This window comes from Perna viridis, chromosome 5 (genome assembly GCF_037379345.1).
Source record: "Perna viridis isolate PV_CMFRI_1.1 ecotype Kerala chromosome 5, ASM3737934v1, whole genome shotgun sequence".
NCBI lineage: Eukaryota > Metazoa > Mollusca > Bivalvia > Mytilida > Mytilidae > Perna > Perna viridis.
In genome coordinates, this window is record NC_142449.1 from 34805192 (window position 1) to 34818982 (window position 13791).

The 13791-nt window shown below is 33.7% G+C and overlaps 1 protein-coding gene across 3 annotated transcripts; it reads right to left on the reverse strand.

The window, feature by feature from the left end:
* Nucleotides 1-588: 588 nt before the first annotated feature.
* LOC148617211 (cytochrome P450 1A1-like) lies at nt 589-12886 on the reverse strand. Of its 3 annotated transcripts, none has more exons than XM_088584688.1 (7): nt 12727-12886; nt 7935-8487; nt 6503-6709; nt 6005-6143; nt 4488-4753; nt 1822-1949; nt 589-1251 (listed from the first exon to the last, which is right to left on the reverse strand). In XM_088584688.1, exons 2-7 carry the CDS (start codon nt 8481-8483, stop codon nt 1014-1016), a joined length of 1527 nt encoding a protein of 508 aa, XP_088440814.1. In that variant the 5' UTR covers nt 8484-8487; nt 12727-12886; the 3' UTR covers nt 589-1013. The 3 variants fall into 3 exon arrangements, with proteins under 3 accessions (XP_088440814.1, XP_088440815.1, XP_088440816.1); XM_088584689.1 differs by lacking the exon at nt 12727-12886 and adding an exon at nt 9964-10089; XM_088584690.1 differs by lacking the exon at nt 12727-12886 and adding an exon at nt 9925-10044.
* Between the last annotated feature and the right edge of the window lie 905 nt (nt 12887-13791).

Here is a 13791-nt window from a genome sequence, read left to right on the forward strand (position 1 = left end):
TGGGAGATAATTCAAATTGAAAAGGAAAATTTAATAGTTTCTATTGTGTTTCAGTGTCATTTACATGTACAGAGTTATCTCCGTTTATGTTGAATTCTATTGTACATTCTCTATAATTTATATCTCATATGAACATAGGTTATATGAGCAACCACATGTTAATTTCCAATTAATATAAAATTTTAAACAAAATATCAAAGATAAAAATATATTGGCTTTCCATTTTGCATAATTCTTAGTTAGAGTTTTACTTTAAGTGTTTGTTTTCAATACACTAAAATGATAAGAATGAAATAAATTACGTACATGTATTAAAAACTTTGAAATAAAATAATTATTAACTCTTTGTACTGTTCATAATGTACATATTAATGATCTTTGAAAATCTATTCTTAGTCTTCCTCTTTTGATACAGAAATCCATGTTCTTCCTGCTTTCATAATGGATATAACATTAATCAACAGGAAAACAGAATGAACAGGATAAAATGTACTCTGTGCCACCCATATCATAGGGTTTGTCTGATTTCTTTCTATACGTATAGACCATTTATTCCATCTTAGACTGACTACCACAAAATTGAAAAGATTTATTATATACAAAAACTTTATTCAGACTTGCAAAATTAAGTTAACATTAAATTAAAAGTAACTACAATTAAGAAAAAAATGGCAAAGTAATCATCTACACTCAAGTATTGCACAACATAAAAAGTCACGAAAAGCTGCATAAAATCTCAATCTCTTCACGTTCGAATTGATATTTTAAAATCCTGGGGCAGATCCAGAATGTATCTTTAAAAAGCGGTTGTTCAAATCCATGAACTTAAAATGGGGGTCCAGACTATTATTTGGTAAACTTGCATAGTCAAACATTTTCTACGAAATAAATGGGGTCACCCCACCTCCGAACCCCCTCCCCTTTGGATCCACCGCTGCAAGCATGCAAACGCAATCCGCAACGCAAACCATATTTGCTTCTTGTTCTTCAAGCAAAAGTTGTAGTTCCATGAATCACTCCTCTTTAATTGTCTGTGTGTTCTTTCTTTTAACCACCCTGCACATGTACTTTTGCGGGAGAATTACAGGCGATGCAGCCTGCATTTGACGCGGATCATGTGACTTCAGGTCAGTTCCGTTCGGAACCACGTACGAAAATTTCTGTAGGATGTGGGTTGTGTATAGGAACATTCTATCTAGAGCCATTTCATATCCAACACATCTTCTTTCGCCAACACCAAAAGCGATCAAGCTTAAAAATTAATAAATATATCATGTCACAATGTGAACAATTTAAAATTTTTAAGTTGTGGTTAATTTTTTTCCCACTCTTTCCCGGAGATTAAACACAAACGCGACTTTTTAATCCACTGACGGTTATTGAACTTCTGCGGGAGGTAACCAATCATTTTACATTTTTTCATATGTTTCATTACAGAAAACGACTCTTCTTCAGCATATTCTTGATTTAAATTGTCTTCCCTTTGTTTTACTTGAGAAATTTCATACTGGAATACTAGTAATAAATTACACTTCTATGATTTCGTTGGCTTTGTTAATGTTTTTTTTTTTATCAGTTGTGTTCTTTGGATTCTGTCGGTTCAAAATGGGGGCTTAAAACACGAATTTGGCCCTTATTTTTGTTCAAAAATATTAATTGGTCAGTATCTGTATAAAGAAATTATTCTGGCCCAAGTATTAATTATATGAGGAAGAACAACCTGGCCTAAAAACAAAACTAAATTCTGCCCCGAACGAAAATTCAGCATCGCCTTTCAACAAAATCAAATATACCATGTCTTATTAAGAAGAATTCACTTACTTTCTCATGTTTGGATGGTTTGAGTCTATTAGTTGCCCATCTGGGGTCAAAAATCTCTCTGGTCTATATTCCCATGGGTCATCCCATAATTTCTCGTCGTGGTGGCAGGCAAATAAATTCCCGAAAATCTATAATTCAAAATCAAAAATTATTTTCAACATCTAACAATGTTTTCTTAATAAAAATGTTCCAACACGGGGTTTCAGACTACTCTTACTTCGTATTTGGCCAAATTTTGAACAAAAGTACATGTAGCAAATAAAACAGGTGTTCGATCTCGTACCCCTCCGGTATCCACTCCTGATGTAACAGCAATCATGAAAAGAAACAAGACAACAAAAGCTAATGACGTTGGGTAAGTTATTGACGATTTGAATCATATATTGGTCGAACGCACCTTTTGCAATTGGTGGGTGAAACATGACAAGAAATAATCCACAACAATTTGTTTTACCATCAATATCAATTAATAAAGAAAGTCAGGATTTTTTTTTACAGCAAATGAACATTCTAGAGACAGAAAACTTTATTGAAAACACACTTTCTAACATTTTGAAATACTTCTCTGTCTAATAATCAGGCAAAATGTGCATAAGATGCAGCACATGAAGAAAAAAAACGGAGATTTTTATTGCATTATCCAAGTATTTTAACTCATAACCTCTCAAACAACAATAAGTGTAGTAAAGTTTGCTCTTAAAAAAAAATAGTTGAAATGCATTATTGAAAAATTTTCCCGACTTTTTTCCCAAAATAAGCAGTCAAAAATAGCTATGTCACCGATGTTTTGGAATATTTTTTTAAATAGCTTTTCGGTTGTTTTCTAGATGTAGCGAATATATTTTTGGCAAAAACGACTAAATTGGGGAAAATTATGTGCCAACCATTGCCTGATTCTTACACAGAATGATACTTAATAATGAAAAAAATCCAAGCAAATCCAGTGATACAATGGGCATAGTGGTCATTTCTAATGGAGTGAAAGTAAGTTGGTAGGGTTTTGACATGCATGTTTAAGATTTCATTTCAGATATCGTTTTGCCTGATTCATACAAGGACTTATATATAAGTTTGTTTGTTTGTTGGGGTTTAACGTCCCAGCAGCAATATTTCAGCTATATTCAGACGATGAACATGAAATTGAGGATAAAATGAACATGAAAATATGATGAAATGAAAAAGGGATGGGAAACAAGGACAATGGGGTCGACAAATTTTGATTGCCACTGGAAATAGGGAGAGGTGGGAAGGGTCGGGCAATTTAGCCTCCTGTGGCGGAGCCCTGTGGTTCCTACTCCGGGAGAATACCACAGTAGGGTTCTTTAACGTGCTAGGAACATAGCATCTTTCCCAACACGGTCTTATATTTAAGGCAGTGAGCCCAGACAAATTGTTAAATATTTGCGTGTTTGTTTGTATGTTGGTAGATAGTTCATATGCCGGTATGATGGCTGAATTTAAAAAAAAAATAGCGCATGATTATTCACTCTACATGCAGAAGTTTTCAGACAGTTTTAGTAAGTGCGATGTTTACCGGACTGATAGTTTTAAGATAGTAATTGCATTTTGACGATGTATAAAGTGACTGGGTTTGTAAAACAGTCTATGATTATTTGTAAATCTAAAGCAGTCGGCGCATACAGTATGGTCAAATAGTAGAACTTTTAAAATAAATCTAAGATGTCTTTGTCGAAAAAACGAAAAAAAAGTTGCAAGGCTAACATAAACGCACTAAGCGAATAAGTGCAGCATATATCCTCATTTCGCCATGATGGTCGTCAAGATATTCTTGATGTTTATCAAGAGCGGAACAATTAAGTAAAAACATCCGTTGTTGGATTACGATGATAGACTTTGTTGGTAAAAACAGTAGCAAAATGATTAAAATATCAAAGCGAGGCTAAATTCACTGTTTTAAAACCACAAGTATTCTTACTCTATTGTAGTAATGTAGACGAAAAGGGGAGGAACATGTGTTTTTCAAAACTTGAACTTTTCATCCGACTAAAACATGAATAAAATGTATTTATTGAATATGGAAGTTGTGTTAAGGAGAATATGAGACCACGGTTAGAATGAAGAACAAGAAGGGTGTTATCAAAGACTAAAACAAGGAAAACAGACATAACGCCATTAGAGGACAACCATTTGATTATGAGGAGGGAGGCCTGGCAGTTCGTTGTAAGAAAAATTCTTGCCCTGAAAAAGTTGAAAATAAACAGTCTGGCCTACATCTAGAAAATAAATATTTTCTGAACTCATTCCAGATACTTCATACAATGAAATGAAAATAAATAATGTTTCCCTGATGTGGTTGAAAATAAATATTCTGATCCCACAAAATTTGCCAGGTCCCCTCTCAGAACCTAATGGTCGTCCCCTAAAGGTCATAGATTGACCATAAAAGATTTCTCACAGAAGAACAACAAGGACTCCGCCAAAAACCGGGAGTACGGTGCATCCATCCGGTAGAGTAAGCTTCCACCGAAGAAACCAAGTACTAAACAGTCGTATTTAACTACTACTAAGTTTCCAAAACCATATTTCAATAAATTATATTTTCAGAGTGACGATCAAAGCAAAGCTAAAGATTTTCCAACTTGCCAAATGGCAGAAAGTTTAAACCAATACCACTAAATAATACCTGAATTATTATATTCACTTACAATTGTATGTGGTGGTATTGTATAGCCAAATATGTCAACTTTCTCCCTGTTGTAGTGCGGAGCTGTAAGTGGAAGATGGGACTGGTACCTCAGGCATTCATAGAAGCAGGCTTGGACAAATGGCATTTTCTTTCTGTCTGTCAGTTCCGGGATGCGGTCCTGGCCAATAACACGGTCAATTTCGTCCTGTATTTTCTGTTGCATTTCCGGGAAATGCAAAAGAAGGAATATAAACCCTGACAGCACTGATTTCGTCGTCAATACGGCTAAAACAAATAAACATTTAAAAGTTTATCAATAGGTATAAATTTCAACCTTCTTCCCGTGTTACGTTTAAGTTTTAAGGTTCTGCTAAAGTCATAATCTAGGACATTAAGATTTCACGATAATTTTAATCAAGGTATTGAGAATGATTTATGTAACTGTAACCTTGGTTTAATGCTTCTTTATACAATATTCTACATATATGCATGTTTCCTTCCTTCACATAACATGATACTACAGTCATATTTTGCTAACAACAGAAGTGTAAACATCAAATTTCAAAATAAATGTAACAGATTTACCAGATCAGATTTTTGTTCAGAAATACAAATATGCTAAGTTTACATATCTAATGAAGTGCAAGCTAGCAATACTTTGTGACAAATTGCCAGATTTGAATGAAAATGTTAATGTTTGACGTTTATCGATGTTGGCATTTAGCCGGGTCATGGCATTAAATGTCTCAATTCATCTTAATTTAAAGAAACGGCTTTTTTTTTTTTTAAAGAAAATGATGCTAGCTTGCACTGCATAATATATTTAGGCACTGGACTACATGAATGTCAGACTTCAAATCTTGCTTTTGACAGCTGTAAAATTATTCTAATATATGTTATCTATACTTGTGTTGTCAGTGTCATATAGAAATCATAAAAACATTTTTTTCTTCTAAATTTGACCTGCTTGTGCTTGTGTATTAAATACAAATAAAGATGTATTTAGCTATGTTTGAATGTATCAGTAAAACTATTTCATTGAGAATGTCATACATATTGACTTTAGCTGAACCTTAAATTATATTTTTAAATGTCAAATATTACCTTTCCGGTTGCATCATTTTGATAGCGTGTGATATCTAATTCGGTGCTTCGTCAAAGCACTGTGTGATGTATTCAGGGGCGTAGCTGCCTATACGCAAATACGCAGTTGCGTACTTTCGGAAAAAGTAACAAAAATAAAAACATACGTTTTAAAGATGAAATAAAGGTTTTATGCAATGACAAATCCTTTTTAATACATAATGATACTCCAATATACACCATAAAGTAATTCGCGATATCAAAACCATCAATTCCGGAATTTTGTACTCCCCCCCCCCAAGACCCCTCGCCTTAATTTTGCGTACAACTAAAACAGGCCTAGCTACGCCCCTGGTATTGTCACAGTGGAAGCTTTGTTTATAATGAAAATGTTTAAATTGTTGGAGAGAAACAAAAATGTTAAGCAAATGTTTGACAAAATAATCAACTTACAGGTATTGATCAGGTCCATAGCTATTCCATGTATGTGGTCGTCGGTCAACCAAGGCTTTCCCGTTTGTAGTTTTTGCAGTTCTTGTGCACGAAACAGGTGATGAATCATACATCTGATTTCTGTCTTGTCATAGGAAGCCTATTCAAAAATTTAGATACAAATAAAAGATAAGAAAAACGAACAAAAATGAAGGCTCAAGTCAAATTTAGTTTCATTCTTAGGCCTTCCAAAAATTAAGACTTTCCTTAAAAATTCAAGTTCCAGCAACTTATATATGTATTTGGTAAGAATTTGAAAGAAAAAAAAGTTGAAAATTTCAATAAAAACAGATTGGTATTCGACCCAAATATCTTTTAAGAACACCGTCTTTGTTGATGCAAGCTTATATTGTGTGTAAATTGACGAGCCCAGACGGATCAAGTTAATAGTAAGTATCGTCCAATAAAAAAAATCAACTTTTCGTTATAAATTATTTCGATTCTCAAATCTCCGCTTACCCTCAATTCAAATAATAACGTCTTCATTAGCTTTTTCTTCAATTTCTTCACCACAGTATACAACCGATTGTAGAAATTGAAAGGAATCCATCGTATCCATGGAAACTTTTTGTATACTGCATGTATGTGAGGTTTGATCATCTCGTCGCCATAAGAGTCAAAACTGTCGATGTAACTGAGTAGTTTTTGGGAACAACATGCCGCAAACTGAAATCAATATTTGAGTTTTGTTAGATGGATATGATGCTTTCAAAGATCATGTACATGTACATTGGACGGTGGTATCAGGTGCGGATTCATATATGCCTCCTCCCCTGACATTGGTGGAAAAGTTTTTTTTTCATGAAATCTTAATTTTTCATAAAAAAAGTTTCATTTCAAGAAAAATGTTCTCACCTCCCTTTGCTGTGCATTTAAGTACTTCTGTGTATAATAATCAGGTAAAATGTGTATATAGTGTGGTACATGAAGGAAAAAACACAGATTTTATTAACCAAGTATTTATACCCGATAACCTCCAGAAATAACCATCCCACACTTTTTCCATATATATGCAGTGAAAAAATACCTCCGTCACAGATGCTTCATGATATATTTAAATAACTTTTCAGTTGTTTTCTAGATGTATTGAATATATCTGAGGAAAAAAAAGACCAAATTGAAAAATTTGATGTGCCACACATTGCCTGATTCTTACACAGAATGGTACTTAATTATATTTACGCCTCATACCGGTAAGCCTGAAATCCCGGCTCTTCCTCTGGTCCACACTTTAATGACAGATTTTGCAATTTAAGACACGTTATCCGGAAATGTTGAAATATGGCATAAATACAAGTTATCTGTTAATTTGTTTTTAACTAAAATAGAAATATAAAGAAATTAGAGATTTATTCTTTTCATTTAAATTTCAAATAAATATTGATGCATCAATTCATTTTCCTTCCAAATGATAATTCACTATCACTCCAGCTAAGAATCATGCAAATTGTGATACATGGTTGGAAAAACTACATATTTTTTTTATTTTTGATACCTTATTTAAAATGCTTTAGTAAACAGAATTAAACATTTGTTTTTTTTATATATAATCTGTGCTCATAGGAGATAAAAATTGTATAGAATGCACTGTAGAATTCAGAAGTAAGGGAGATAACTCTGTAAATGATTCTCAAATACAATAGAATCTATTGGACTTTCGATGTTGATTATCGCCTAAGAGCAGGCAGATTTGAATGAATAATAACACATTTCATAATAAAGACCCACAAAACAACTTAATTACAAAAATAAAAATATGTTGTCTTTTTTGGGGTGTATCACATTTTTTAGATTTTGCATGATTCTTACAAAGGCAGATACTTAATAAGCTCTAACTTCTTTTCAACAGTGATAAACCAAAGCATGGTCTTGAAATGTGTACACAGCTTACCAAGATACCTATCATTTTGCAGAATGATGGGCGCAGAACGTTAATTGGTTCAATCGGACGACCATTCAAATCAGTCAAATCTTTCAAAACTTCTTTTTGCAGAATATCTGAAACTTTTTCCCGGAAGAACTTGGATTTGAAACCGTGCGCGTCCATTGATTCGGTCATTTCTTTCTTCATGTCCTTGAACATCTGATCGTATTTTCGTAACAAGACACATCTGTACTGGTTACAAATTTTGTAACCAATGAAATTAGAAGGTCTATGGTTTAAGGTTGCAGCATACTCCTCCGTAGCAAAAGCTTTCCGAATCGTCTCAGGGCTATTCAAAACCAAGATTCGTCGTCCGTATATTTTCACTTCAAAAACATCGCCATATTGTTTCCACCATTTTGTGAAGTCTAAATGCATATTCTGAATATCAATTGGTATACCATACCACAGTGTTCCCTTTGGTCCTGGTGGAAGATTTTTTAGATTTTCTTTTGTTCGGAAGATGTAAAGAACTAAAACTACGACAAAAATTCCTATTAGAATCTCTTCGATCATTGTTCTGAAAAGACAAGAAAAAAAAACAGAATTTTAAAATGTAAGTATACTGAAAACAAAGAATGGGCTACGTAACGCTTCATTATCAGATCATATCAAACATCTTAAGTAGCACTCCAGCTAAGAATCATGCAAAATCTGAAAAATGTGATACACCCCAAAAAAAGGCTACATATTTTTATTTTTGTAATTAGGTTGGTTTATGGGTCTATATTATGAAATGTGTTATTATTCATTCAAATCTGCCTGATCTTAGGAGATAATCAACATTGAAAATCCAATAGATTCTATTGTATTTGAGTGTCATTTACAGAGTTATTTCCCTTACTTTTGAATTCTACAGTGCATTCTATACAATTTTTATCTCCTATGAGCACGGGCTATAAGAAAAACCAAATGTTAATTTCTGTTTACTAAAGCATTTTAAACAAGATATCAAAAAAAAAATATGTAGGCTTTCCAACCATGTATCACATTTTGCATGATTCTTAAGTGGAGTGCTACTTAGGTTCTCAAAAAGCATAGAATTATTCGATCAAACATCTGCGTCTAAATATATAATATTGGGCATTTAGGTCCTTCTTCAAGTACATTTTTACATCGATTGCACATTTTCATAAACAGTCATAAGGAAATTGATAGACTGAACCGTCTGTCTGAATGTTTCAGCTACCTGTCTGATTTCTTGGTCTTAACTAAACGCAGGTAGACAATTCAAGACATTCCGAAAAAGGGGGGCTTGGTGGGCGTTCCCCTGGTTTCCAATTTTTTTTATTTAATCAATTAAGCTTTTTTAGTATAATGTGTGAGCCTCTTAGGGTCCACATTGAAACCGGCTATGCCAGTGGCGGTTTACAAGAACAATATGACAACACTGTGTGAAAACCATGTGGATCTTTTATAAATAGCAATTGCTGTCAGAGACGATTGAAGGCCTGTACGATAACTATCACAAACTACAGACACCTGACAAAATTACCTTCGTACCAGAGATCCGTAGAAGGTTTCGTCTCTAGATGAAAAGTGGTATGAAGATAAAAGTGGTAAAAATCAAATTACAAGCAAATTTATCATTTTATTTTCTGGGATATAGCAAAATGGCATAAAAAGCAATGGCTTAACATTGCACTTCCTGCTTTTGCTTTACGTAGCAATATTTATGCTACTGTTCATTGTGTATTTTTCTCAATCATTTGTGTGCAGGAAAAAAACTATTAAGAAATACATTGTTTGTAGCATATATACAATTTATAGGCTTAATTAATAAACTCCAAATAAGAATGAACAATGCACTATTATTTGCCCCGAATCAATCCTATTCAAAAACTGTTTTAAATTTAGGAAATTAAGACGATTAGAATGAGAGAAAGAAAATACTAAATACACGTAAGGCATGTTTATGGATATTTTAGTAAATTTGAAAAAAAAAATCAAAACTTACTTTTTTGTTATTATCACAAACTAAAACAGGAAAACTGACCTGAATTACAAGAACGACTAGTCGCAAGTATTTTCTGTTCAACCAACTTCGCTGGGATGAAGATGACTTCCCTAACAATCGATAAATAAAACTTCCTCGTTCTAAGCAGTTTCCTTTACATTTATCACCGGAAAACGTAAACACAAAGAGGTGTGTTTACACGGTACTTGTGTTAGACTTCCACCTATTACAGATATGCATTTCCAACTTGGCAGGTTTACATTATATACAGATACGGTACCCAACACCAGGCCGACGTAATGCCCATGCATTAACTGGTACAACTATCGACCCTATCTGAACCAATACCCCAGTCCACTTGACAACAGGACACATTCGCATAAATTGAACATAATTCATTATCAATGTACGATATGTAGCAATTATGTCAATTTAAAGTTTTTTTTCAAAATCCCTTTAGCGTGTTAATTTTGTTCGAATGTTAACAAAAAAGTACATGACCCTGATATAAAGGAATTTAAAAACTCTTTGGTCTGTCAAGAAGTTTTTACCATGGGTTCAGTTTGAATTGAAGGACTTCACATCGGAAAAAAATTTACACACGCAGTGCCATCATCAAATCTTATTGACACAAGTATAAAATCAGAGAGATAAATGTGTATAGCATGTAAGTTGTATCGAAACATTTCCGTCTTCATACAGACCCGGTAAAACAAGGTTAAAATGGTCAAGATGCCACTCCAAATCAAACACCATGGAATATGTACGTGTATATATGGGAAAGATAATATAAACGGAAGTAAAACACAGATGTGGCGGAAAAATCTATGAGAAAACGATTCAAGCAGCGAAACACCGAAAATACTACTAGAAAGGAGCTCAGATTCAGCAGCAGACTATTCACAATAAGTCTTCATGCACATACGAAATTTAACACATCAATAAAAAAAAATAACGAAACAAAAAAATGACAACACTTAATAGCTCCATCACTTAATTGGGGCATGTGAAGTGTACTAAGAAATTATTCGCACCTCTCCTTCAAGGTAAAAAATGCCGCAAGTCCCTAAATTTACTTACATACAGGTAAAATAACGTGTACCCGTGTGTGCCTTCTGGCATTAGACCGATCTTGAACTTGAAGAAATTCACAAAGTTCAGGATCAAACTGTAAATGCACTGAATTATTTTTACAATATTTTTATCAAACTGTGTTGGAAATGACACAGAAACCTCACCCACAGTCACCCTTTGTAGTTTTCTAGAGGAATATCCAAAACGGGACATCCGGGTGCACTGACACAGCATGATGTTAGGCTTTATAAGTAATCCACAAGACGGAACTTACAACAACACAGTTGGTGCTATTATAGTTTGTTTCGTTCATCATAATGTATTGCGTAGGCAACTTTGTTTTTCCAAAATTTTACAATGTCTCATTGAATGGGATTGACATTTTGAAAACGGACCATTTTCAGATTGAATGTGATAAATGGCACATGACCCCGTCTAATCCCTATCACTGGTGTCTATAAATTCTTAACATACAAATATGCTTGACAAGTTGGAGAGTGTTAAATGAGAAATTTTATCTTGAGAATTTTGCTGACAAGCCTCAATATGAGATATGCACAACAATCTACAAAAAGGTACTCTAAAAATTCAAATTTAATCAGATTCAAATCAACGCGATTTTTAAAGTTCAGTCTGCCATTTAATTTTACAGACTGTACATTTTATCCTAAAGTACACTTGCATTATACTAAAACAGCCATTAAATTATTAATATGGCATTACCCTTATTTTGTCGCCGGTCAGTTAAAGTTGATTTATTTTGTCCTTGGTTGTACCAGTGTGATCACTGATGTTATCCAGTCAGTTTCAAGTACTACACAACGATGTCAAGGATTAAAATGTTCATAATACCAATAAAGGTTTAAAATGATGTACTAAATCATGTACGCTTTATTCACAGTATAAATACAGGACAAGTGTAATACTAACGTGTTTTGTGTAAGGCACTACTAGCTCTTGTGTGTTGGATAGAAACAATATTTTATCGGAAGTAGACAAAGAGTTTTTTTTTGGGGACGGGGGAGGGGGGGGGGGGTAGGATTATTTTTGTCGAGTGAGAAATTTTTTTCGCACTTGTTTTTCAGTTTTTCATCAGTACCCAGAGTTAAACATAATACTTGGACACTTACATTTTTAAGAAACGGTGGGGGAAATATATATTTTTTTCATGGCTGATTAAAAAAAAATTCTCAATTTGGATTTTTTTTCAAATAAAACCCCAGCCCCACTCCCTGCTAATAAAATGCTTGGCGTCTTATAAACATGAATGGCATTTCTCCTCATTTCCCTTCTTGTAAAATGTTATTTTGTAGGGCCTATAGCTAGAATTTTAAGGGGTAACTATCTTAATTACCAAGCATTGTGGGAATGCGTTTGCAATTAGAATCAGATATTTTTATTATTGAGGAACACTAACTAGAAAATGAAGAATTTTTCTTAGAAAAAGGTGTGGTCTCATCTCATCTCATGTCTCAAACGTTTTACGTTAACTCAATTTCTTATAAGTTTATTTTACTTCGGGCATAGCTAAGACTTTTTTTAACAGCAAGATATCTTTGAAAACTTTTAAAATGAAAAATTTGAGTGGCTTGTGTTTAATTTGCATGCAAAGCTTTAATATCTAGATTAAGAACCTGAAAAAAAATCTTCAAAAATGTGCAACAATAATATAAATTTACGTGTCATGAATTGTTATCAGTGGTCCTGAGTTAAAATATAAATTCTTACCTGGCTGTGACCTTCTACGAAGTCCAAACGTCTATGAAATCTCTATAAAAACCAATTAAAAACTCACTACATTTATGATGATGCGATGAACAGATTGCCAGAATTTTACGCCATTGTTAAATAGTTCATTTGCCTTTTATAATTGACTCAATCAGAATGTACCGGAAATCTACATACGTATACTTCACCGGATAACGTGGAAGTTCGATATTTCTTAGTGAGATTGAGTACGATGACCGCACAAAGATTGTATTTGTATTTTTTTATATGTTCGATGCGTAAACTTGAGTTCAACAAACACTTAATTGTTACCCACATAACTATATACCATTTATTAAATATTTTGATCTATTTATTATTCTGATTTTTTTTATATCCAATCATTCGTCCTACCTTAGTACCAAGCCTAACCTCTGAATAGAAATAAATTTGATCAAAAATACCATAGAAAACATATTCATCCAAGCCCACATGACAGCCACCGCCAGTTCTCCGTCCTGTTTTTTTTCCATAAAGCTCAACTATGCGAATAGTAGACAAATTCGAGCAAACTTCCAATCGAAATACAATTTGACCTACACTTGTAAACAGAAAACAATCTGAGGGATCGGGTACTTAAATGTTTCTTAGCTTGCTTGGGCAAGATACTCCAGTAGTTGTGGGCCAAATATGTGCATCTGTATATAGTGGTCTAAGACACCATGGAGTAAATCAGTCCCTGTGGGACTACTACCTCCAACTACCTCAACTGTACACTGTACCGCCATAATTCATTACCTCCATAGTAAATTGTATCACCATGAATGACTACTTATACACCTAAAGCACACTACCTCCACGGTACACTATAGCCTCCATAGTATACTGTACCACCATAAATAAATACTTCCAACCATCTTAAACACACTACTTCAACGGTACACTGTACTACCATGTCTAAATACTTCCAACCACATAAAACACACTACCTCCACGGTACACTGTAGCCTCCATAGTATACTGTACTACCATAAATAAATACTTCCAACCACATAAAACACACTACCTCCACGGTACACTGTAGCC

What these genes read in the sequence shown, in the direction of transcription:
- LOC148617211 (XM_088584688.1), bottom strand. Translation starts at nt 8,483, where the DNA reads ATGATCGAAGAGATTCTAATAGGAATTTTTGTCGTAGTTTTAGTTCTT. An exon ending in GCAAAATGATAGGTATCTTG is followed by an intron (nt 6,710 to 7,934) that starts GTAAGCTGTGTA and finishes TATTGATTTCAG; the next exon opens with TTTGCGGCATGTTGTTCCCA. An exon ending in AACCATCCAAACATGAGAAA is followed by an intron (nt 1,252 to 1,821) that starts GTAAGTGAATTC and finishes TTAATTTTTAAG; the next exon opens with CTTGATCGCTTTTGGTGTTG.